This window comes from Cheilinus undulatus, linkage group 6 (assembly GCF_018320785.1).
Source record: "Cheilinus undulatus linkage group 6, ASM1832078v1, whole genome shotgun sequence".
NCBI classification, from domain to species: Eukaryota; Metazoa; Chordata; class Actinopteri; order Labriformes; family Labridae; genus Cheilinus; species Cheilinus undulatus.
In genome coordinates this window covers 47,321,129-47,347,630 of record NC_054870.1, presented here as the reverse complement: position 1 = coordinate 47,347,630, position 26,502 = coordinate 47,321,129, and the positions used below count along the sequence as shown (strand labels likewise).

Below are 26,502 nucleotides of genomic sequence, written 5' to 3'. Positions count from 1 at the left end.
TAATTTATACTGTCTTAGACTAAAGGTACTTTTTACTTCCTCTTTAGATAAAAACTTGCCTTTATTTTGAAAGAGCAGCTAGTACACATAGCAGCTAGTACACATAGCAGCTAATACAAATAGCAGCTAGTTCACACACCGGCTAGTACACATAGGCAGCTAGTACACAAAGACAGCTAGTACAAATAGTCAGCTAGTACACATAGGCAGCTAGTACACAAAGACAGCTAGTACAAATAGTCAGCTAGTACACATAGACAGCTAGTGCTAATAGCAGTTAGTACACATCGCAGCTAGTACACAGAGACAGCTAGTACACATAGGCAGCTAGTAGACAGAGGCAGCTAGTACACATAGTCAGCTAGCAAAGCAGTATTTTTATTCCTGCCTCCTGTTATAAGAAATAAATGGGGGTTTTTTTAAGCTTCATGGGATTTCAGTGTTATCCATGATTGAAATGACAGAGATCATTTTGAATCAGATGTATTCAAAAATAATCAAAGTACTGCAAATTTGTTCAGCCTTATTTTTTACTATTTATCAGTCCAAGCTTTTTTTGTCTTCATGTTGCTGTCATTACCTGCCATGGTTCAAGTTTAGCTTTTGGTTCAAGTTGTAGCGATGTCTGCTGCTCCACTCAAACATAAACATGTTCACCTCAGTGTCTGGACAGGATCTCCCTCCTTGTCAAAACAAACGTCCGGTTTCTTATCCTAATGTGACACAACCACTCATTGAGCACGTTCACACAGCAGCGTGCATGTCGTCAAAACAAGAACCTGCTTCTTCTTTCTTTCAGTGATTTATCTTCTGTTTGTTTTCAGGCTCATCCATCTACCCATGTCTCTGACCACGCTACGACTGAAGGCCTTATGGTTGTCAGAAAACCAGTCACAGCCGCTCCTCACTTTTCAGACCGATGAGGATCCGGACACGGGCGAGAAGGTGCTCACATGTGTGCTGCTACCTCAACAGCCTTACGAGTCGGACAATAAAGGTAAAGTTTGAACAAGAGGAAAGCAAGGTTACTGTGATCAATCATTGGATTTACAGAGGCAGTGGCTGTAGATATAGCTCTTTTTGTTTTTTGTTCATGAATATGTTTCTTTGTAGGTGTAAAGCCGAAACAGTCTCCTGACACTGCAATCAAAGGTCTCACGTCTATAATAGCAGGATTCTAGAGCTGTTAGAAATATCTTTTATTTAATTCTCAAGTCTGTATAAACTTTCCTGGTTTGGGTTTGTTTTGGGCGTGTTGATTTTCTGATGTTTAATACATAATGCATGACGCCATCTAATCAAAGTAACAGTAACAGGAAATCTATCTGAGTGTTTACACCCAGTCTAAGTGCTGCTGATGGATCAAGTATCGACAGATGCTGGTGTTGAGTGCTGACCACAGATTTTTAATTGTCAAAATTTAAGATTTTAATTGGCAGCATGCTCATAAGGATGGGCAGTAAAAGGCAAAGACTCCACTGCATGGTAATACCATAAAACACATCAGCAGAAACCTCTAATATATAAAATCAATCAACAAAGATGAGGATACAAAAAAGTAATATTAAACTGTGCATTACCTACAGGAGTTGAGTTTTAGCCATCAGTGAGTTAAGTTAATACTGCGGGGACAAGTGTACAGCATCTGAAGACGGATTTTCCTCCATGATAAAATATTAGCTAACACTTCTGTGATGAAGCATTGCATTTATTATTATTTATTTATTTATTTTACAAATTGGGACATCTAATCTGAAATTGCACTCAGATATAGACAGCAAAGAATTTCATAACTTTCCAAATCAGTGACTGGTTTAAAAAAAAAAAAAAAAAGATTTTCAGATTGCTGGTCTGATATATATATATATATATATATATATATATATATATATATTTTTTTTTAGTAGATTTAGTTAGCTTTAAAACATGCTGCACTGAAGGTTCCCAAGAGCACAGCGACCTCCATAAGGCTTCCATCTAGCCTCTTTGCCATAAAGCCCAGATTGGTGAAGGGCTGCAATGATGGTCGTTGTCCTTCTGGAACTCTGTCTGATCTCCACACAGGATCTCTGGAGCTCTTTTTTGTAGCCTTCCCCTGATCTGCCTCTGAGCTCTGCAGGCAATTCCTTTGACCTCATGGCTTGGTTTTTGCTCTGATATGCATTGTCAGCTGTGAGGCCTTCTGTTTAGAGGTGTGTGCCTTTCTAAATTATGTCAAATCAGTTTATTTTACCACAGGTGGACTCTAGTAAAAGGTGGAGAAACATGTCAGCTAAGATCAGGAGTAATGGGAACTTCAGATAAATATCTTGCATTGTTGCAAAGGGTCTGAATAATTATGTTAAAGGTATATTTTCAGTTTTTTATTTTTGATTAATCTGCAAAAATGTCTAAAATTCAGTTTTCACTTTGTCATGATGGGGTACTGAATGTAGATTGATGAGAGGAAAAATGAAAATTTTTGACTTTAGCATCAGGCTGCAACATAACAGAAATGAAATAAGTAAAAATGGGCCTGAATACTCTGAATGCACAGTAGATACCAGAAAATAAAGCTTTAATATGATGATGATGGGAAAGTCAAACTATGCATATTGATGGCTGATCCCATATCATGGCAACAAATCTAGAAATCCTTAGTATCAAATATTTGGGTAGTGGCATTTTTTAATGACCACAAATGCAAACAAAAGAGAATATTTCAGACGTATTAGTGCAGCTCAGACAAAGATTTACTTCTTTGCTTGCAGAGCTTTTAGTTGAAAATTTGACTGAAGGTTTGCAGCTTTTATTTTTAAGCTTTTGTATTTTCTGATTCTTCTGATCATTTAAATAAGGGAGATTCTGATTTTTAAAACATGTTGCACTGGAAAGTCCAGAGCTATCAAAAATGGTCATGATTGAATTTTCACCTAAAATGTGCAGATGAGCAGACTGTCAGTCAAAAGTTGGGGCCACTCCTCCATAGGTTAAAAAAGGATCACAAGGTGTTTTTGGTTGTGTTTTCCATCATAAGGGTTCATTTTTAAGTGGATGCTTTATGAGACTTTGACATCACTTCAGATGTTCAGAGGCTTTCAGTGGATCAGTTCCTCTGTTTTCCTTTAGTGTCCATCCCTTCCAGAGTAAGACGACTTGGTGTAAACACTGTGACATTTGAGTAATATTTCTCATCAGTTATCGACTGAGTATTTAGTGCCCTGCGGTTTTTCATGACATTATCACATGATCTGCTTGGAGAAGCACACAGTGTTCTGCACCCTGCAGTTTTTCTGTCGATTACAAGGTCCTGTAAGGGATCACATCCTCTACATCAGATCAGGGCCTATCCTGTCCCTTGAGGCCCTCCTTGGTTATGTTTTTCAGAAATGCGTTGGATTGGACAGCTAAAGAGGCTTAGCAGCTGCTGGCCTGCTGCCATTAAAAGCTCACCCGCTGGTTACAAAGATGCTGCTGAGGGTCGTCTCGATCTCCGCCTGATACAGCAGTTAATTGTGATTTTTTTCTTAGCTGTCATCAGCATCCTTAAGCTCATAAGTCTGTGGAGTATTTGTGATTTATTGCAAAATGATTTTTTCGTACCTATCACTCTGTTTGGCATTTTAAAAGATGTTTGTATTTCCATGAAAATGTGAAGGAGAATGCATTCATTCATTCGTATGACGTGCTTTCTCACTCTTAGGGAGACGTGCAGATATTAGACTCGTGGAGGCCAGATGAGGAGGCTGAGGCTGAGGTTGGGGGCAGGGAAGATTGTGTTGCTGTAAGCCTGTGACTAAGCCGGGATTTGAAACTGTGATCTGGCAGTTTCAGGCTCCGGGTTGTGTGACAGCTTTCATTTCTTGAGTTGGCGTCTTGCAGGGAAGCAATCACAACAAGCATATTGATTTTAATCTGCAGAAATATTCTCCCCAGCCCTCGCTCTGCTTCTCTAATGGAGCATTTTGATGTGTGCATGACTTAAAGTAATGAAAATGGTGTTGTGTCTTTTGAAAACTTCTTCAGGCTCTGATAATCTGGCACGCTGTGGAGCTCTGGAGAGTCTGGTGAATGACATGGCTGATGACACGTGGGACAACAAAGCCATGAACAGGATCAGTGCCATTCACTTCCTGGATGATGATGAGGATGAGGATGATGAAAAGGTGAGACAAGCAAACTTGGGGGTAAAATTTCACCACAATCATTCATCCAGTCCAGGGTATAAGTGATAGTTTACTCTGAAACTTAAATATTCACAACAAACTTACTCTATCCCAGTTTGACTCTCCATTGATCTATCCCTGTGTTTCCCTTTTAACTGGGTGCACATTAGCCATAAAATCCAGCGTATAAGACAGGCTTTTAAAATCTCTGTTTTAACAAAAAATGGCTGCATCCTATATGCTGATGTGACTGGTATAAAATGCTGAGGCATTCACTGTATGATCTCAAGTGCAGCTGTTATCATCACCCACTGCACATGACCTGATGTGATTGAGAACTTACTCCTGCTCTTGTAAGCATCCACTTCACAGACCGGTGGGGATTGGCACCACTTTTTACCATCTTTTCTCCCTCATTATGTCATAATCCTGCAGAGGGTTTACTGTTGAGCAGGGTCAGACTTTTTCATTAGTCAAAGGTAGGCCATTGCATGGGACCCTAACTAATTTAACCTTTTCTCCTGCACCATCCTGTCCTCTGAAAGTTTAATTTTTAAAAAAATAATTTCAGGCTCTGGCTTTATCAGCACAGCAACAGTTTAAGCAACTGCTTTATGACAGCATCGATAAATCATGGGAGACATACTAGGAGACTTATGACTTATGATACCAATGGGTATCATAAATCATTGGGAACCCCAATGATTTATGATATTTACATGCTGAAAGCTTTAGAGATGGTCACAGAAAAGTCAGCATGCCTAATTCTTTGGAGATCACAAATGTGACTTAAAAGGGTCAGACTTTAAAGCATCATCATGATAATGCTGTTTCCTCCACTGTTTTAAAAAGAAAAAACAAAATTCAGTGAACTTGTTGCTAAAGGTTTATTTGATTGTATTACATTAATCGGATTCTTCTATTTCTTTCACACAGGGAACTCTACTCCGACGAGCCACTCCTCACCCCGGCGAGCTTAAAACAATGAAGAAAGCAGCCGAGAACCTCCGCAATGACCTGAATGCTGCCAAAGGCCTGGACTCCAACAAAAACGAGGTCAATAACGCTGCAGACAGAGTGACCACGTCTGTGTGACCTTATTTTTACCTCAGAAATGTATTTTACCTCCTGTGTCCTGCCGTGTTGTCCTGCACAAATCCCTGCAGCCCCCCTCCCTCTTTTACTCCCCTTACCGCCAAACCCCGATGTGGCCTACCCCCCAGCCCTCTCCTCTGATTAAACCCTGGGACGCCTGTAACCGAGCTCCATCTCCAGTCCTGAGAGCGTTTATCAGGCCACCGTGCCTTCTTTTTTTAATTCATGTCCGCTGCAATAATCTGCACAGAGACGCTCCTTTTAAAGATATTTGGAAGATTTATAACTTTTTTAAATGCCTCTCTTTAAAGATATACATTAGATAGTTGCACTATTCTAAGGCTTTATAATGTGGTCAAACCTTCATTAATGTATTATATATATTTGTTCTATTTTTAAAACACTGGGTGAACACTTCTTTTTACATTTTGGGCAAACACAAACGCAGGAGTTTTTGGACCTACTGATTAAGGATTATTGTACAGTCTCTTGTGAATATTGATACTTTTATACTTTTGGCAGCTCAGATGTAAATATAAATGTATAGCAAATTTCTTAATCAGTTGCAGATTTTTAAACTTTTTTTTTCAAACTTGGTACTTTTTTCTTTTCTGTTTTTCTTTTTTAAATCAAAGTAACGAACAAACGGTCACTCATGTCTTATCGATCCATTTAATCCATTTAACTGTCATTAGGTGAGCAGATGGCCTTGAATCTTGTAAACATCTAGCGCTATTTTTGGATATTAAATACATTTAATTGACTTTATGTTTAGATTTAAAGTACCGCACATCAAACTTTAATAATACTATCTTATTTATATGTGCTGTGCTTCACTGCTTTGCTATCTTCTCAAATAGATGCCAAAAAAAGCTGTATTTTTAAGTTTTCTTTCCCTTTTACAAAGAGTACTGTATAAAATAATCATTGGTGTTTTGGTGAGATTGAGGTTCGCGACAGCATCCTTCTAAAATGCAGTTGTCAGAAGTTCCACTTTAATGCACTTCTCAGCGTTTCTCGAACTCTTTAAGTGGTACATGATCAGCTGTTTTATTTTGTTTTTAAAGCGTGGACCAGAGTGATTGGTTCAAGTGTTGGTTTTTATGTTTTAATTATTTTCTGATCAAGCTGCACAAAACAGATCTTGAATGGGCGCTGTGCCTCGAGGTCTGGATGACTTTTTAACCACTGATCAATAAAAAGAGTGCAACACTAAACGGCATGTTTGTTATTGCTTTGATTTTATTCAGTTAATTTCATACATTAGGAGAAAACATCAAATACAGTCTCACTCATATTACCTTGGTATCATTCAGTCTTTCCCATGACATTTCAAGTCAGTTTTGTGCTTTTTTTTTTCTTTTTTTTGTCAAAATGGATAACAGAAAATAATCTGGGGCTATAACCAGGTATTCCACTTCCTGACCCCTCCATCGCTTGTTTTGTCTGTCCAGCAGTGCACAGAGTTCCTGTAACGCTTTGCCAGCATGTGCTGTATTTGACTCGTCTATCCTGCACGGGCTGCATGTTGTAGTGACTCAGGCATGCTTCCAGTATACCAGAGAAAAATGTTTCTATCTATGATGTTTACATCCACAACTGTGCCAAGGTAGAGTATAACAGTGCATTATTATTATTATTATTATTATAATTATTAATACAAATTTTCAATGACATATATATTTTTTTATAAATCTCAAGAATACCACCTCATATTTGTTGGTCAAACTGAAAAAAAGCCTTTAAAAGATGATAACCCACTGCAAAGTATCCTTTACTAAACCAGATAACACCAATCTATGGAAGCCCTAAGCTGACGTGCATTCCAAAAATAATGAGTAATATGCCAATTTTCTCTCCAAATCTCAACTCATTTTTCCTCCAGGGATGCACAGATGCATCTGCTTGACATCAGCACCCACTGATCAACTTTACTGTCCAAATAGAAAGATACACTATATGGACTAAAGTAATGGGCCTCCTGACCGTAAAACCAACAGGGACTGTAATGGCATTGTATTCAAATACTTGGAGTACTGGAGCACAAGACTTTGGGTATATTTTGTGGGAATTTGTGCCCATTAATTCTGTAGAGCATTTATGAGCTCAGGTGCTGATGTTGGACAAGAAGGCCTGGTTCACACTCAATGGGGTTGAGGTCAGGGCTCTGTGTGCCAGTCAAGTTTTCCCACAACAAACTCATCAAACCATGTCTTTATAGTCCTTGCTTTGTGCACCGGGGCACAGTCATGTTGGAATAGGAAAGGGCCTTCCCCAGACTGTTGCCACTAATATCGAAGCATAGCATTGTCCAAAATGTCTTGGTATGCTGAAGCATTGAGACTGACCTTCACTGGAGGGGCCTAGCCCAAACCCTGAAAAACAGCCCCATACCATTATCTCCCCTCTACCAAACTACCTAGTTTGCACAGAGGAGTCCAACAGGTAATGTTCTCCTGGCATCCGCCAAACCCAGACTATTGTTCTTACATTAATGCTAGTTGAAGTTCAGAACTCTTCAGCTCTGGAATCAGCAGAGTGTTGGCAACTCTTACGCACCATGAGCTTTAGCAGGCATTGGTCCCACTCAGTGATTTTATGTGGTCTTCTGCATCATGGCTGAGTTGCTGTTGTTCCTAAATGTTTCCACTTTCTAATACTATCACTTACAGTTAACTGGAATATCCAGCATGGATAGAATTTCATGAGCCGTCTCATTGCAAAGGTGGCATCCATCACAGAACCATGCTTAAAGTCACTGAGGTCTTCAGAACGACCTCTCTTGTATTGCAAAAGTTTGCAAAGGGAGACTGCATGGATAGGTGTTTGATTTTATTCACCTGTGGCAACAGGTCTTATTAGAACACCCAAATTCAATAATTAACAGGTGTGGCCAAATACTTTTGTTCATATAGAGTATGCCATGATCTGGTCTATCAAAGTGGCCAGACTGTTGTGTTTTCCCTAAAAAAGATTTGTTATCTTGAGATGAGGAAGATTTATCCGTAATAAGAACACTCGTGGTTTCATCCTGTGAGAATGAGAACATTACTGATAAACTATTGGCTATATATATATATATATATATATATATTTTTGTTTTTTTTGTTTTTTTTTTTTGTTTTCCCAAAATCAACTGATTATCACAGGAAAAACAACATTGTATCTCAGATAATGCAAGAACAAAGTAAAATAGATGTATAATGGCATGTCTGCCCAGGGCTTCCATAGATAAAGTTTATTTATAACTTGCTTGAGTGTGATAAATTAATGGGAAAATGTGACTTTTTTCCTTCCATTGTTTCTTAATGGAAGCTCTTCAGTGATATGGTTAATTGGAAGCATTAATCCTCCTTCAGTCTCTTTGCCTCTGAAGCATCAGCAGTTCTGCAGCTCTTTTAAAGAAATCTGTGTCTGTGCTTAAATTACATTCTGAAGGAGTGAATTGACTGCTTTGCTGCCCCCTGGTGGTAAAAATGTTTAAATGCACTGATTATGATCAGTTCTACTGGAAAGCATGAGATTCCTCCCAGGATCAGCTTAGAGACTTGCTGCTCCCACTTTAGGAACTCATGTTTTAAAGGTGACAGACGTGGTTTTACTGGACCACTGATCCAACACTGTCACTAGTTTCTCCTTGAACATTTTACACTAACATTCATTTTTCAGCAGCTGCTGGAGTCCTCTGACTATCTCCAGGAGTGTAGAAATCCTCACAGTAGCCCATCCCTCAGGACCAGTAGCCCAAACTGGTCAACCCCAGTCCTCAGCTGGGGGACAAACAAAGACAGTCAGCAGGGGAGGCCTCGATCACCCCCAGCCCTTGACGGTGTGTGCGGTCGCTTCTTTGGCACAGAGAAAGAAGAGGAGGAAATTGAACAACCCCAGGAGGTCTGTTTTCTAATTAAGGTACTGTAGCCTGTTCATGTTGTTCGTGTGGGTTTGTTTGGATGTGAAACATTTTCATGAAGACCGTTTCATTCTGCTGCAGGATTACTCCAAACCATGAATCTGGGGCTTAGCCCAAACTTAGGAACCAGGGCTTACTCTTCTGGAATTTTTGCTTATGGGGCATTTATATGCACAATTTTCAAGCTATTCTAAACAGAGACCTCGGTCAAAATGCCAATACATCAATACATCATTATAGCAGATATGAAACAGTTTCATTCAGAGAAAATATTTTGAATATCTGATCATCTAATAAAGTTACACTTATTCTATATCAGTGATTCCCACAGTGGGGCCCAGTTCCCCTACAGAGGCCTGAACTTATGCCACAGGGCTACAGCAAGGCTAAATACAATCAGCATACAACGTTTTGCACTGTTAAAAAAGCACGGTACATTTTGTGAGGGAACTTCCAGCCAAGCATAATGAATCTACAGCAGACATCACAGCCACTCAGTTTTAACTCAGCCTCACCTATACAAGAGTGGGTAATGAAGAGACACACTTATCTCTTTTTGACAGCCTCTGTGTGTGTAAGGTTTTCCTGCAGTCGATTCAGTCAACACAAAACGCCGATCAAAACTGGACGCTGAAAATGAACTAAGACTGTCAGTCTCACACCCAGACCTTATCTGTGGCACAAAAAACCTCCAACTACTCATAAAGATCACAGGCATGGGGACCCTCAACATCCATTGTTCTCCCCTTTTAAAATTCTAAAAATAAAATGGGACTGGGTTAAAAATAATAAAACTTATAAAAACTTAAAAATGCACTCTCTATAAAAACTCTTTGACCTTACAGTGCAATATATTTCATTTTTAATTTCTTTTTATAGCTGTGATATTTCAGCCTAAAAACTTAATGGAGCCCTGCCACACGCCTGATCATATTCAATTCAAAATTTGATTCTGTCGATCCTGATTTTGTCAGTTGAGCAACAAGATTGAATTTTATGTTGTTACCAGCAGGACCCAGTTATTTATTTCTCCATATCAATCATAACACTCAGCAGTAACATACATTTCACTGTCCTAAAAGATTCAGGGCTTTTGAGGAAATATTCAGGGATTGAGCCCTGGAGGCCACCCCCCAGCTCCACCTATGGTCGGAGGTGTTACATCTTCAGGTTGTCCGTCCATCTGTGTGGGACATTTTTGTGATTGTGATATCTCAAGAACATTTTGAGAGACTGTCTTCAAACTTTGCACAAATATCCACTCTGACCCCAGGAAAAACTGATTAGATGTTAGAAGTCAAAGGTCAATGTCCTAGGGCCTCATGTTCATCTCTACCACAGAAAACACAACACCTCTTTCTCCACCACTGTACTTTGATTTTCCAGTATTTATTAACCTCACAGAGCTAGCTAACCAGGAGGTAGTTTTAGTTTAGTTAGTATTTTATTTAAAGTATTGTATGTTTTTACAATTTGGTTTGGTGAAGTGTGTTACTGTTTTTTCTCTGTTGTTTCTCATACTCTTATGATACATTTGCCAAAGCTAATGCAGCTATGCTACATAAGTTTATGAAATATTTTCTAAAGCTAACGTAGCCAGGCAAGCTATGAAGTAAACGTTGCCTACATAGCTATTATAGATACATTAGCTTCAGCTACATTAGCTACATAGCTATTTTACATGAATAAAATTATAAGCTTTCTAAAACTGTAAAAGGTGTACAGTCTTCAGTTACATTATATATGTAGCATACATAGCTAACATAGCTTTGTTTATTTATTTATTTTTCTGTTTATTTGTCAGGGACAATACATAAGCATTGCTGCATTTAATTACAGTGCAACTGATGCAATGTATAAAAGACATCTAGCCAGGGCTAATTTGCAGTCCTTGGCCAATGTAGCTACGTCATTTTTAGCTTTAGTAACGTTAGCTGTATCAAATGTAGCTAATGCTACCGTAGCTTGTTGGCTTCAGCTATGGAAGCTACGTAGCTATTTTACGTTTATGCTATTTTAGCTTGTTTTCATGGAGGGCAAGACTTTCATGTAAGCAGACTGGTTGGCTTTATTAAACATTTTGGAATCATGTTTTGCAGGTCAGGTTTTAACCTTTTAACTTTATTCTAACCCTTATCTTAACCCTTAACCAGAAGTTTAATCTGACTTTATTTTGAAAGTTTTAGCGTGTTTTTCTGTCTCACATTAATGGTCTGAAAGAGGGGGGGCGTCTGAGAGCTACCGTCTGCTGCCAGACTGTCTTGGGAAAACTGTTAAATAATTTTTGTGAACTGTTGTGTTTAAATGTCCTCATGTCTGTGAAATTTAGTCCCATTTTGTGAAATTCTGTGTTTAGGAAAATATGTTTTTGTTAAAGTGATTGCTCTTGTATTCTTGTGAAATTCCAGAGTTCTGAATCGTCTGATTTTTTTTTTTTGAATATTGCTTTTTCTGAAATGTTATGCTTTGACCTTTCAGGGCCACCATATGTAGACTATCAAAGCATTAACTCATGTCTTATCACCAGGATTGCGCGGGCCAGCTGTCAGAGACGGACTCGTCTTCTTATTGGTTTCCTCATCAGAGAGCTGAAAAGAAAGCGGGCAGAAAATCTCAGCCTCACAGAGCCGCTCAAAAAGGGTCTGGTCTCCATGGAGACATAAAGATCTCCTCCATCACAACAAGTCAGAGGTCTTCATCTTCTTCTTCAGGTCCAGAGAGGACCCCACCTCAGGAACCAATCATCTCCCAAGTGCCATTAAGAGTAACTGCAGTCTGTGGATCTTTATTAAATGTCAAACTGTCTGCAGAATTTCAACATCAACAACAATTACACTCCATCTGAACTACATAGAAATTCTTACTTTATTTTTCATGAAAACCATTTGCTCTTAGTTGCAGATCAAAGTGCCCGGTCAGAGGGGGAGTTTAGGATTCAGCATTGCAGGTGGGCGGGGGTCTCTGCCTTATAAAGAAAACGATGAGGTGAGTGTTTGTGCAGAGCATCCAGCTGCTCTTTCAAACTAATCTTGAATTTCCCTCTGGGTTTATAAAGAATCAATCCATCCACGCATCCATCCATCCAATCATTGCATCCATCCATGCGTCCATACATCCATTCATACATGCATCCATCAACACAACCAACCATCCATCCAACCATCAATCCATCCATGCATCCATCTATCGATCCATCTATGCATCCATCCATCCAATGAGAGTCATCATGAATGACCTGATTGGCTGTAGGAACAAACACTGGGTCTACTTGCTCACTATTACCATCTTTACAGCCTGTTCTGATCTTATTTGGGATACAATGTTTGGATGTCAAGAATGTTCTTGTGTATGACTGAGCAAGAATATATGGAACAAACTCACATCTACACAGTTTTTTGCTGAATGGTGATATACGATATAAAGCTCTTTTTTTCATAAAAAAAAAAGAAAAGAAAAAGCTAACTTTTTTTAAAGATTTATTTCGGGCTTTTTATGCCTTTAATGACAGCGGAGCACAGTGGATAGAATCTGAAAGAAGGATGAGAGAGTTGGAGAGAGTCATGCGGGAAAGTGCCACAGGCTAGATTCTGAAACTGGGCAAACCCCGTACATGGGGCGCCTTAAACCACTAGGCCACCTGTGACCCTGAAAAAACAAACTTTTGTCACAAGCAATTCACCAGATTGATGAACTTTGATTTGGTTCTAGTGTTGCACAGTTTGTCCATCAGGTCACATTTCTACTAAGTAACAAATCTCTTCTTTAAATACGCATTAGGTGTGCTAAATGCCAGCATTAAATTGTTAGGACACAACAGATTAACATCTGCAAGCGATATCTGTTCATGGCCACATTTTTTGCCGATGGACGATGTTTGTCAAAAGGGGCTGATATTCACTGATACTAATGTTGACCCTTCATAAGGCACTTACGGAAATACTTGGAAATTCAAAATTTTAACCCTAGAATATTACTGATGGATATCCCAAGACATTTTTACTGTTGTTTTTTATATATTTATTGTTCATTTTATAGTGAAAATCAAGGTCAGTGATGTATGTATGATCTATGTATATCAATAATGGAAATATGAACACATATAAAACCAAGTGAGTGGGTTTTATTCAAGTACAAAATATTTATTTTTTACACGATTATTGTTGAGGTCCACAACAACTCTTTGAAGAGGAACTGACACGCTGCCTCTCAGTAAAACTAAAAATGAGACATGGATGGCTGCAGTTTCTCCTGACGGGGTCAGGGACATCAGAGTTAGGGATGTTGTCTTTAGAGTATGACCTCTTTTGGAGGCAAGACATGACAAGCTTCAGAATACTGTATAAGTAATAAGTAATGGTGGTACCACCAGTTTTATCTTTTAGGTCCAACAGGACACCTAAAAAGTGGCAAATGTTGAATTATTGTGTGAATTTTAGCAGTGATGAGACTCATGATAAAAATAAATACAGATTTGTGCCATTTAAGTTTTAGAACACTGTTATACTGTTGTAAAACTGACCAAAATCACATGCATTTTACTATTTCGACCACTTAGAGTTCCATCAGGAAACAAAATCACAAATATTGAATGTCTGAATGAATTTAAGCAGAAATAATGCTCACAGTGATAATAAAAACTGATATAAACCACACAAGTATAATACAACCGATAAAGGTCATAAAAATGACCAAAAATTACACCTGTTTTACTATTTGCACCATGCAAATTTCAACAAATTAGTCAAATTTAACACTGGATCACTCTTTATTTTTTAATAACCTGTGCCAACATCTAACTATACTATAGAGCAACAGTATCCTACATATGAGTTATTTGTCCATAAAATACTCCATTATGTGTTTTTCTGCCTCTACATATATCCTCAGGTCTGAATCAGCTCCAACATAGTTAACTCTGAATCTTTTGGCTTCACTAATCCTCACAAATGAGATTGAGCTAAGCAGTCACACATCAGTGGTTATAAACACAATAAGTCATTCCAGGGTTTCTGTAAGCATGTTCACATGAAAGGGGTGGAGTTAGCAGCATAGTCCAAAACTCCTCCCCTGTCAGAGGCTCAGTCTGACCTGTGGACTTATTTCACTGCTTTAAATACTCCCTTACAGTAAACATTGTTTAACTACAACTACTGATACATAGATCTCTATATACTAGTAAATGTTGGTGTACAAATTCTGACACATGCTCAGCTCTGAGTGCATGTCTGTACATATTCCTTAATTGTGCATACGGACCTATTTCTTAGTTGTAGTTACTAATGTATTTCTATATTCATTTTTTATCTCGTGTTGGTTTTGTATTGATATTTGTTCACCTTAATGTCATAAAAATGTCTCCATGTTTAAGCCCGTAAACAGTGCCTATAAAAAATATTCACCCCCTTGAATGTTTGACCCTTTTATTGATTTTAAAAATCAATCATGGTCAATATAATTTGGCTTATTTGACAAAAAATGCATATTTCTATAAAGTAATGTCAATTAGATAAAAAATATTAATGTAAAATAAATGACTGCATAAATCACAGCACTGAGTCTGAGTAGAAAGGTCTCAATCAAGCTTGCACATCTGGACACAGCAATTTTACTCCATTCTTCTTCACAAAAACTGCTCAAGCTCTGTCAGGCTGCACGAGGATCAGGTGTGAACATTCCTTTTCAAGTCCAGCTACACATTCTCTATTGGATTGAGGTCTGGGCTTTGACTCGGTCACCAGAACATTCACCTTATAGTCTTTAAACAATTTCTGTGTAGCTTTCTCTGTATGCTTCGAGTCATTGTCTTGCTGGAAAATAAATGTTCTCCCAGTAGTAGTTCTCTTGCAGACTGAATTGGATTGTCCTCCAGGATTTTCCTGTTTTTTTGCTGCATTCATTCTACCCCTCTACCTTTACAAGCCTGCTGAGAAGCATCTCCACAGCATGAAGCTGCCACCACCATGCTTCCCAGAGGGGATGGTGTGTTTGTGGTGATGTGTAGTGTTTGGTGTCCACAAAACAAAGTGTCTGATGGCCAAAAAGCTCCATTTCTGTCTCATCAGATCATAGAACTTTCTTGACCATGGAGTCTCCCACATGCCTTTTGGTGAACTCTAGTGGGGATTTAATGAGTTTCCATCAACGGTGACTTTCTCTTTGCCGATCTCCCATAAAGCTTTGACTGCTGAAGAACCTGGGAAATAGTTGTTGTCTGCAGAGTCTCTCCCATAAAGCTGCTGAAGCTTTTAACTCTGTCAGAGTAGTCATAGGTGTCTTGGTGGCCTCTCTCACTCCAGTCTCCTTCTTGCACAGTCATCCAGTTTGTGAAGATGGCCTGGTCTAGGCAGATTTACACGCGCCCTTCATTTCTTGATGATGGATTTGACTGAACTCCAGGGAATGTTCAGTACCTTGGAAATGTTTCTGTATCCATCCTCTGATGTATACTTTTTAATAACCTTTTCTCTAAGCTGCTTGAAGTGTTCTTTTGTCTTCATGGTGTAATGGTAGCCAGGAACATTGATTAACCAGTGACTGGACCTTCCAGACACAGGTATCTTTATACAACAATCTCTTGAGACTCATTTGATCCCCATTTCATTAATTGTGAGGCACCAATTGGCTGAACCTCTGATGAATTAGCAAAGTCACTTTAAAGAATGTGAATATTTATGCAGTCATTTATTTTACATGTCATATTTTTATTTAATTGACATTAATTTGTAGATATCCGTTTTCACTTTAACATAAAGAGTCCTTTTGTAATTTTTTCTCAACAAAGCCAAATTATGTGGACCATGATTGATTTATTAAATATATAAAAGGGTAAAACATCCAGGGGTGAAAACTTTTTATAGGCACTCTAAACCCTGTAGACACTCTGCTAATAATAAGTCCTGATTTCTAGTATATGCTTCTACATGCTTCTGATTTCAATTACTTCTTGAAAGTAAGTGGTCCATATTTTCTTTAGTACGTTTCAGGTTTTCCTTGTTCTGAGTGTTAAAATACTTAAAACATAATCAGGGTAGTATAAGCCAAATCATGACTTGTAAAAGAGAGCAAGATTGTGAGAAATTGGATCTTTTTAATAACTGACTGGCTAATGCACTAAGAAGCACATTTTAAATCAAAACCACTAATGTGTGTTCATGTTTCCTTTCCTTTTAGGGCATCTTCATTTCCAGAGTAATCAAAGGAGGAGCGTCAGAAAAGGCCGGTGTCCATGTTGGAGACAGATTAATGGAGGTAGGCATTAAATCCTGAGTCTCATTTTTGGTCTTAATTTCTATTTTTTCTGAGTGTTCACAGGAAACACTGTTGAAAGAATGGAAACCACAGTCATGTGTTTTATGCTGGGCTTAAAGACATCAATGCTGTTCCTCTAGTGACCAAAGGAGGGCATCATAGGACAAACAGGAAGCACACAGCTCAGTCATTCACTTCTTTATTTATCTGGATTCTACTACTCATCCTGGCTCCACAACATTAAAAATGATGATTATGTACCCTTAGTATAATGCCAAGACACAATTAAACTATAATGTTTAAAAATAATAACAATAAAACCAACCAAAACACAAAAAGCACAGACAATGTAAGCAGTTCTATTGAAAATTCGATGTAGTGTATACACACTTCAGCTACCCACATTGTATCTATGCATACAATTGATTGAGATGAAAGCTCCAATAAGATGTTTTTATCTAGTTTTAAAAAGAAATGAAGGCTGATGCCTTTATATAAACTACTGTATATAACCAGTAAGGTCCAACATGAAAGGAGAAAAAGATGGACTATTTCTCTACAGTGACTACTGCCACCAGGTCAGAGTCAAGTGCAGTTCTTTACAGCACATCTCCATCATCCTTTTGTTGACATTTTCCACAGCAGACTCATAGTGAGTGGTGCTTTTGACTATAACATAAAAGCAGGGCGAGATTTTACATTAGCAAATAAATCACATAGATACACTATATGGACAAACGCATTCAGCCGCCTGACCATTGCATCATCAGGGGCAGTATTCAAACACATGTACTTTAATATGGAGCTATAATAGCCTCCACTCTTCTTAAAAGGCTTTCCACAAGATTTAAGAGTGTTTCTATTCATTCTGTAGAGCGTTTAAGAGGTCAGGCACTGATGTTGGACAAAAAGGCCTGGCTCGCAATCTCTGTTCCAGTTTATCCCAAAGGTGCTTGAAGGGGTTGAGGTCAGGACTCTGCATGGACCAGTCAAGTTCTACCAAACCGAACTCATCAAACCATGTCTTTATAGTCCTTGCTTTGGTCACTGGGGCACAGTCATGTTTGGAGAGAAAAGGGCCTTCCCAAAACTGCTACCACAAAGTTGGAAGCAAAGCATTGTCCAAAATGTCTTGGTATGCTGAAGCATTAAGACTGACCTTCACTGAGTCTAGCCCAAACCCTGAAATACGGCCTTATACCATTATCCCTCCTCCACCAAACTTGACAGTTGGCAGCCAGGCAGGTAATGTTCTCCTGGCATCCGCCAAACCCCGACTCACCTATCTGACTGCCTAACAGAGAAGCGTGATTCATCACTCCACAGAGCATGTTCCCACTGTCCCACAGTCCACTGTCAGTGTGCTTTAAAACCATGGTTCTCAACTGGTCTAGCTTTGGGACCCACCACAAGTTTCATGATGAGAAATCGCAAGCCAAATTTTTGATACATATGTCAATCAGTCAGATTTATTAGATAAAAGATGGCATCATTGGACCCCAGATAGAAATAAGACAAAACAGACTGAAGAAAATAAAACAACAAACATAATCAATAAAGAATGACATTTCCATGAAAGTATCAGAAGATTTCTGAAAGTTTCTTGGAAAATCCCAGAAAAAATCCACTAAAAATCCCTGAAATATTCCTGGACATCTTTGTTGAAATTTTCTGGTAAAAGTCCTGATAATTACAAGTGAAATTCCTTGTTAAATTTCCTTAAATTTACAGGAAAATTCCCAGGTACGAGTGTTACGTTTCCCCCCAAAGAAAACACAAATTTTATAAGAAAGGTCACTAATGGGGAAACTAACAAAAACTGCATGAACAAAACAAAATGGGTCTTGGGTTTCGAAAAAGGTGGCAGGGGATTATTTCTCCTCACTGCCACCCACTAAGTCTATCGGAATGATAGAAGAACTAAAAATTTGACCCAAAATAAGGATAGGTGGGAGTCATTTTCCAATAAGGGGTAAGTGAAATACAATATTTTTGATTTTCCCCCTCACACACAAACCAAAAGCCCTGAAACAAAATTATCTTTTTTTCCTTAAACTCAAACACAAATAGAGAGAGCCAACTGATGGTGTTGACCCTCATACACTCACAACCCCCTTGAACTGAGCAGCAGCCTGCTCCCTATATAGTCTACTAGCCCTGCTGATTACCAACAGCTCTCAGCTGGGAGCAGCCACCTCAGGTGCACCCAGTTTGCCTAAACGAGCAGGGTGAATTTTCACTGAGTTTTTGTGGGGGAAAAAAAACATCCAGTTTCTTAAAAATCTAAGAATTCATAACCCAAGTACTAAAAGTTTATGGGGAAATGGCCCAAAAAAACTCCCCACAAACTCCAGGAAAAGTCCTTAACTTTTTATGTAAGATGACCCAAAGTGTTCTTGAAGAAGTCAGAGAAAAAATCTCCTGTGAGTTTGGATTAATTCTTGATAACAAAAAGCACCAAATAGATTCTCTGACACATTAGCGACCTTATGAAAACAGATCCACGACTCACTTTTCGGTCCCAACCCACCAGTTGAAAACCACTGCTTTTCACCTGTCCATTTGGCGCTTAGCTTTTTAGATTTTGTTCTTGCATACAGCTTTGGGGCTGTCATTCCTAAATGCTTCCACTTTCTAATATCACTTAGAGTTGAGTGGGGAATATCCAGCTGGAATAAAATTTCACAAACTGTCTTATTGCAAAGGCGGCTTCCATCACAGTATGACGCTTGAAGCCATGGAGCTCTTCAGAACGACCCATGTTGTAGCACAAATGCTTGCAAATGGAGACTGCATGGCTAGGTGCTTGATCTTATACACCTGTGGCATTAGGTCTAATTGAAATGGCTGAATTGAAGATTTAGACTGAAAAACGTTCCTCATTATTGCTTAAAATGAAACCATGAAGTGAGTCAAGCTATTTTTAGTCCACCCATGCTGCTGTTTCCCCCTGACCTCTGCTCCCACTTTCACTGACCCTTACTCTGTCACGTGACCGTTGTCCATCCAGGTCAACGGCCTCGACATGCAGGGAGCGACGCACCATCAGGCCGTCAGCGCCCTCAGGAATGCTGGGAGCTGCATCAAGATGAAAGTGCTCAGAGAGCGGCTGCTTCCCCGGGAAGTGTGCGAGCCACCTCTAGATGTGACGGGACAACAGCTGCGGGGCCGGAGGAGCAAACATCAGAAGGAAGAAAGCAGAGAGGACTGCATGTCTAAGAAGGTTGAGGCTGTTGTCTGCAACGGCAACTGCATTGTGGGTGGCTTTCTCGAATCACATTACAGACACAAGCCTTTTGTTTTGGTCCATTTTTCAGTCCGTCTCAATCCATGTGGGGATTGACTCACCTCGTTTCCTCTTTCTTTGTCCTTCCTTTGGTTTTGTTTCAGTCTGATTTGGAGAGGGAGCTGAAGAGGACCCTGTCGGAGTTGGAGGCAGTCACCAAAGCAAAAAATGATTCACTCCAAGGAGGGAAGCACACAATGACAGTAAGCTGATTCCCCCCGCCTACAACAGAATATACTACCCAGTATAATCTTACCCAGAAATCAGCTCAATTTGATTTAAAAATCCTCCAAAACCAAACACATGACCTGATTTCTCTCAGATTTCAATTTCCAGACATCGTATCCCACAACCACTCACTTATTTTCCTCCTCAACCCCATTTCCCTCTGTGGCAATCTTCTGACAGATCCCCCGGATCATCCTCACTCATCCCTCTACCTCAGATGAAGATGTGGAGCTCTTGACACAGAGCCCCAACAGAGAGCTGCAGCATGATGACGTTCCTGACAGATGCTGTTTTGACAGTGCCTTCTACCCACTTTGACCACAGCCTGAGGAATAAAGATGAAGGACAAAGACTTCGGTTTCCCTCCTCTTTCACTGACGATTCTGTGGGAGACTGAAAAGCTTGTTTTGTCTGCCAGATTTAAGTGCTGCTAAAAGTGATGTGAAAGTTATTTGAAAGAACTTTATTTTTCTAGCTAAAACCACAGAGACTTGTCTGTGCATGAGAAAAGACTGACAGGCAGAATAAGACATCTCTCTGCTGAAAACGGTAGACATGAATGCTGCTGGCTACTCCTGCATCGCACCACCAGGCTTTAAGTTTCAATACACAGTGTCTGCAACCGTGACGGTGTGGAGCCTTCAGATGTTTTTTAGCCTGCACCAAGATAAAAGACCACACAGCTGAACAGAGCACACAGCAGGGAGTCAGACTCCTGCTCAGACACGAGTCAGACTGAACTCTGCATATTCACGCTCTTCCTGTGTGAGCTAAACTCAGACCCTGGAGGTTACACACTCTCCTTTATGAGAGGATAAGAGGAGGTAAGACACCACACCACAAGCATTTTAATACTTCTTTCAAAAGCCAAGAATGTATAAAACAAGATGTCGATGCCTGCCTTGTATGTTATCAGAGCTTTAAGATTCAAAAACTGTTCTGAGTTTTTTTTTTTTTTTGGACAATAAAGTGCAGATATATTCCTGCTGTGGCTTTCCTTTAAATGTGCAGTATGTAGATTCTTTTGCACTTAAATAATTAAAACAATTAAGAAATGAATAAACTTGATACCCATATTTTTAGTTGAACATCACCTCAGATATTTCCAGTAGTTTTCAAAGCCTGAGAAAATCCTGCTTTATACCAGGGGTGTTGAACTTATTTTGAGTTGGGGCCAGATTTGCTCCAATGAGACGTCTTGCAGGCCAGATCTATAGAATGCTGAATTATTAATCACTTTAAATTATTCAATATTAGATACATGTACCAATGAATGAGTGCTGCTCATTTACAGTACACACCAAAAATGTTAATCAGCTATTTTAAACTGCAAGCTTAAGAGAAGAAATCTGAATAAATCCGACAAGAATATTATGCTGCCCTTGTATTATAGAAGACAAATATTTTGAACAGATTTTAAAGGTCACATATTCTAATCCTTTGAGACAGGTTTATATTGGTCTCAGAGGTCCCAAAAACATGCCTGGGAAGTTTGTTGTTGAAAAAACACTCCAGCATTGGATTTCTGCATTTCTTAAAACCCCTCTGTTTCAGCCCTGATTAGAACTAGCCGTTTCTGTGTCTGAAGCTTTAAATGTTACTGAGCTGTCTGACTCCACCCCTCTCATGAAATGGATGGGGCTAAATGGATGAGGCCCTCCTGATCTTTCTCTCAGCCGAGAGGAGGATCATTAGAGGAGGGCCAAACTTTCTTCCAAGCAGGGAGGGCCAACCAAACCTGGGGGTGGGGCTAACTCCCCACATGACATCATGAAGGGAAAATCTGAGAACGGCTTGTTTCAGCACACATTTTTTGAAAGGTGGAGTAATAAAAGTAAAAATCAAAAGTAAAAAGTCTCACACACCAAGATTGAAGTGTTTCCAGTCATACTCTCTCGCTCTCACCCCCCTCTATCTCTCCCACTTTCTCTCTCTCTCTCTCTCTTTCGCTCTCCCTCTCCTGCTATCTCTTTCTGTCTCATATACACAAAAATCTTCACCATCAGTGCCAGCTGCAGGTCCGCGGGTAGGAATATTTCCTGCTCGTTTATTTCCTTTATCATAGCGGGGTTGCATCAGAAAGTCATGGTAATTTAGGACGTTGTCTGACAGTTTACAAAGGAAAACAATCCCCCAAAGTTGTTTATTCTGCTTGTGCCATCTTACCCCCCTGAATACAGCGCGACAAATGACAATTGATCTGGCTGAAAGTTGGCGTGACTTCAGAGTGAGTTGTGCAACTCAAAATTTGTGACTGAATTGCAGGAAATCGCACCGTGTACACCTGGCTTAAGAAAAAGGGGGAGGAAACGGATTTTTCTCATTCTTGGGGGGGACTGTGGACAGGGGCACATATTTTTGTAAAAAAAGCCTGAAAAGGTGTATTTTGCATAATATGTGACCTTTAACTTTTTAGCATTCACTGATGAAAAATTTGAGTCATGACTACCCATTACTGTGTTGCTGTAAAATATAACAGCAACACGTTATCTGACACCAAGTAATTTCACCTGACCTGGGATCAGTGCATTTACAGTTAAAAGATGTACTGCTCATTTAAGGACTTCCTCAGTCCAAATGCTTTTATTTCCATTCCATTTGGTTGTGCTTTGAGATTGGATCTGAGCCCTCACTACCTCTCTGTCCTGTTAAAAAAATACATACATTCTTTTAATTTTCTTTTAATTTTCACTCTGTGACTATGTTGTTGTTGTTGCAGAGTTTTGTGTATATTATGGAATTTTTTAGTGTATTTGTAGAGGTGCACATCAATCTGATAGACTCATCAGTGGTAGGAAAAAAAGGCACAACCACCTGTGTGTCTCTTTCCTGGCTACATCACTTCTCAGGGGTTTCTGTTTTTATCAGACCTTGCACATTTTGCCCGCTGACAGCCAAAAATTGGTGTGACTTCTATACTTTTATCTTGCAGAAGTTGCTCAGTGATGACTTCCTTCTGGGTGATAATTATCTGGGGACATAACATGTTATATATCACATCCAGACTGCGAGAATCCAAAGCCAATTACTGGCCTTATGTTCTGACACTCGCTCCTAACCTCTCTCAGGAGGCGTTTGTGTAAAGACAGTGTGAGCAGGTCAGATTAAGAATGACACGGTAATAAAGTGGAATTCAGAGGACATCGGTTTTTATTTTCCTGACTGCATGTTCTGCTTTTTCTGCGAATGCAGACAGCAACTGATGCGTGACAGAAATATGAGTCTGATGGCGCTTTAATGAAGTGAAAGGCTCATCGTGCAGGGGCCTTAATGCTTCTCAGAACAAAGAAAAATGATCACCCTTACGTTGAAGGTTTTGTGGCCTTTATTGATTAAAGTAGTGTTTGAGATGAGGAGGGTGACTACAGGAAATGTATTTGAAAACAAATAGTAACAAGGGAAAATGTCATCTAGACTTATGTCTAACCCCCCTAAATACGTATATCCATCTACTTCCTTAAGTGGAATTCCAGCAAGATCATTTATCAACCAAGTACTGGAATGTATTGCTTATATGGGCTGACTGTTATTTGGCCAATTCAGCTTTTTATTTTATAGATAGTTGATACAATCAATTAATGAAAAAGCTCTACTTTGGCTCTACATCAAAGTGTGTCTTCCCCTCTGGCCTTATTTTCATTCACCATAGTCTCCCTAAATGCCCTGCATAAAACACAATCTGATTTGCAATGGGTCACATGAGTACCTGCCTATCAACACAGAGGCCTGGGTGCCACTGACACAGTGAGCTTTTGGAATCGCTTTCTGTTTACCTGCTGCTGTTGCTTTGTGCCATTTCTCATTCTGACAGAGCTGGGACTAAATCTTATTTTCATTAAGTAAAATTTGTGCATCGTAATGAATGCAAATCTAAGTCATATTTATTAATCCCTGAAGGGAAATTTTCAGCACAACCACAACAGCCTGGCACCTCCTCCTTATGCTGGTCACCAGCCTGGTCACACACTGCTGTGGGATGGCATCCCATTCTTCAACCAGCATTTATTGCATCTGCCAATGTGGTTGTGTTGGTCACTCTGGTGCAAACAGCACACCCAAGCTGATCTTAGAAGTGTTCAATGGGGTTGAGGTCAGGACGGCTGGCAAGCCATTCCATCCTCTCCATTCCCAGATTCTGGAGCTGTCTCTGATAAACCCCTGTAGGGTGAGAGTTGTCATCTTGGAGGATAGCGTTTGGTCCCAGACTGTGGATTTATGGGATTGCCACTGGGTGCAGAATCTCATCTCGATATCTCTCTGCACTGAGATAACCTCCAATGATGACAAGCCTTGTTTTTCCAGTGAGAGAGATGCCGCCCCACACCATCACACTGCCTCCACCAAAAGATGTTACTCTATCAGTTCAGCAACCAGCATAGCGTTCTTCGCGTCTTCTCCACACCTTAACCCTATGATCCAACTCCAGCAGGCAGAATCTGTATTCATTGCTGAACATAACGTTCCTCCACATGTTCAGGTTCCAGTGCGGACACCAGTGCAAACTGGCCTGATGGTGAAGGGCAGTCATGGCAGGCCTATGAGACAAGAGACTGGCTGCATTGACTGCATTGACCGCAAATCTGTAAAAGACAGCCTATGGTTCCTATGAGTCTTCTTTAGGTGTTGTCTTCCTGGGGCGCCCACTCATTGGCCTGTCTCCAATATCCTCTGTTACTGGGAACATGACCTTCAGTTGGGAGATGGTGCTAAGGCTCATTCCAAATAATGCTGCAACTTGGATTTGTGAAACACCAGCTTGAAGTCTTCCTATCATTAGCCCTATCCAGATCAGTCAAACTCTGCATGCTGACCCTTGGTGCAGAAACCTACTGAATTCTGTAGCAGGGCCCGTGCTCACAGGTGCTGAAAATCAGGCACCTGATTTTCTGGCTGGGGGTACCACAAGCTCAAAATAAGAGTCAATAGCAAAAAAAAAAGCAGTTTGGCATTAGCAAAGAAAATTTGGGGTTTTTAAGGGGTGCAACCCACATACTCAGCTCTGCTACCCATCCCAAAATATGCATGTTCCTTACAAATGTGGCACCATTTAAAAGGGAAATAAACAGATTTTCCAACGGTGTGAGATTTATTGCCTAGAAGCATTGTTACAACAGTTTATCAATAATTACAAATATCTGTTTATAATGATAGATAAGAAACATTTGGACCCAGCTTATATCAGAGAAATCCTATTGGGCCTATATAATTGAGTAACAGGATAAAGATTAATCTTTTAATTTGAGCCGTATCCCTGCTGTGTTCACTAACAACTTGTCAGCCAGAATAAATTTGATAATAATTTCCCAGAGGCTTAAGGTTTAATAATAAATGTCAAAAAAGTGCCAGAAACCAAAGCAAATATACATATTTTTCATGGATGCTGCACGCTAATCTCCATTTACAGGATTAAGGAGGAATTATATATGTGGAGGTTTAAATTTATCATTTTAGAGTCAATAAATTTGTCATGTAATGGCCATAGGTATTTACATATTCAAATTTCAAGGAGTTTTCTGGTATCTCTCCAAGTGAATATACAAACGTTTCAATCCTGAGAGTACAGAACACCCGGGGTAAGATAAAGAGGAGTGGAGAGCGACGGTGCTTTGTGGTGTGATTTTCTCCGTGTGCTGCTGTCACTGAGAAACAGGGGGAGGGTGACAGCAGGGTGGGAACAGACAAGAACAGCTGTGACACAGTGAAGAATGTAGTGTACTTAAAGGATTAGCATCCGCTCCAGAGGTCTGCTTTCACTCAGCGACAGACAAACAGAGAGGTTGATGTGGCAGCAAATAACAAGTGAATGAATCTGTTTCCAGCCACTTGATCGCTCATAATGAGAAACAAGCCAGGATCAGAGTGTAGCCTGATTCATGTTTACATTATCTGGGGCCTTTATGACCTGTTGATTTATTTATTTTTCCATTTTGTGTCATGCATGAAGTGTCAAACACTCATAAATGCAGTTGTAGGTTTAAAAAAAATCATGTCAGTACAACATTGAATGTCATTTTTAAGGTCAGTCCTACATGAAAAAATGCTGCATTCTGTCAATGTTTTTTTTTTTTTTTACTGGGGTCATCTAACTGATCAAGAATGACATGAAGTATCTGTGGGCAAATATATCAGTATGTCTGAATGAAAAGTCTACCTTATTGACTAATGTTAAGCAACCTTGAATATTTGTGCTGTCAAATGACAAAAAAATTCAAGTAAGATTAATCACATCCTTTTTAATCACTTTAAAATTCCACTACTTTGCATTCAGCACTCGCCGGCGCCTTGTTGCTCTGGTTTTATCAATAACTTTGTCATTTTACATCGTAGAAATGCGGTTCAAACACTACTGTGAACAGGAGAATCTCATCTTTCACTTCTGCCTTCACTCGCCATCCCACATGATTCACAGCCAGAGTTGCAGGGCCAGTAAGAGAGCAATGGGAACATGTTGTCACCTCTCACTGTGCATAACTAGATGAATCCTTTGTCCATCAACTTTTCCCAACCAATTAACACTCTGGAATCCCTAAGGCCCTCCCTTTTACAGTTTTTACAGGAGGGGTAAGGTGAGAGACCTGTTTATCTCCGAT

At 39.6% G+C, this 26,502-nt stretch overlaps 2 protein-coding genes across 2 annotated transcripts in view; both read left to right on the top strand.

Annotated features, from left to right (window-relative positions):
* lrrc1 (leucine rich repeat containing 1) overlaps window positions 1-6,452 on the top strand; it is a 54,519-nt gene extending 48,067 nt beyond the window's left edge. The window contains exons 12-14 of the mRNA XM_041789819.1: window positions 825-997; window positions 4,006-4,145; window positions 5,082-6,452. Coding sequence (XP_041645753.1) covers window positions 825-997; window positions 4,006-4,145; window positions 5,082-5,240 — 472 coding nt within the window. The 3' untranslated portion in view covers window positions 5,241-6,452. The remainder of the gene's footprint in view (window positions 1-824; window positions 998-4,005; window positions 4,146-5,081) is intronic.
* A 760-nt stretch (window positions 6,453-7,212) lies between these two features.
* On the top strand, window positions 7,213-20,748 carry LOC121510787 (protein scribble homolog). The gene is made up of 8 exons (XM_041789005.1): window positions 7,213-7,227; window positions 8,910-9,131; window positions 11,678-11,914; window positions 12,046-12,135; window positions 16,321-16,398; window positions 19,409-19,654; window positions 19,789-19,887; window positions 20,093-20,748. Exons 1-8 carry the CDS (start codon window positions 7,213-7,215, stop codon window positions 20,228-20,230), a joined length of 1,125 nt encoding a protein of 374 aa, XP_041644939.1. The 3' UTR covers window positions 20,231-20,748.
* The last annotated feature ends 5,754 nt before the right edge of the window (window positions 20,749-26,502 follow it).

Excerpts from the sequence above, each read along its gene's own strand:
- LOC121510787 (XM_041789005.1), top strand. Across the intron at positions 9,132-11,677 it reads AAATTGAACAACCCCAGGAG|GATTGCGCGGGCCAGCTGTC; the intron begins GTCTGTTTTCTA and ends TCTTATCACCAG. Across the intron at positions 16,399-19,408 it reads TTGGAGACAGATTAATGGAG|GTCAACGGCCTCGACATGCA; the intron begins GTAGGCATTAAA and ends TTGTCCATCCAG.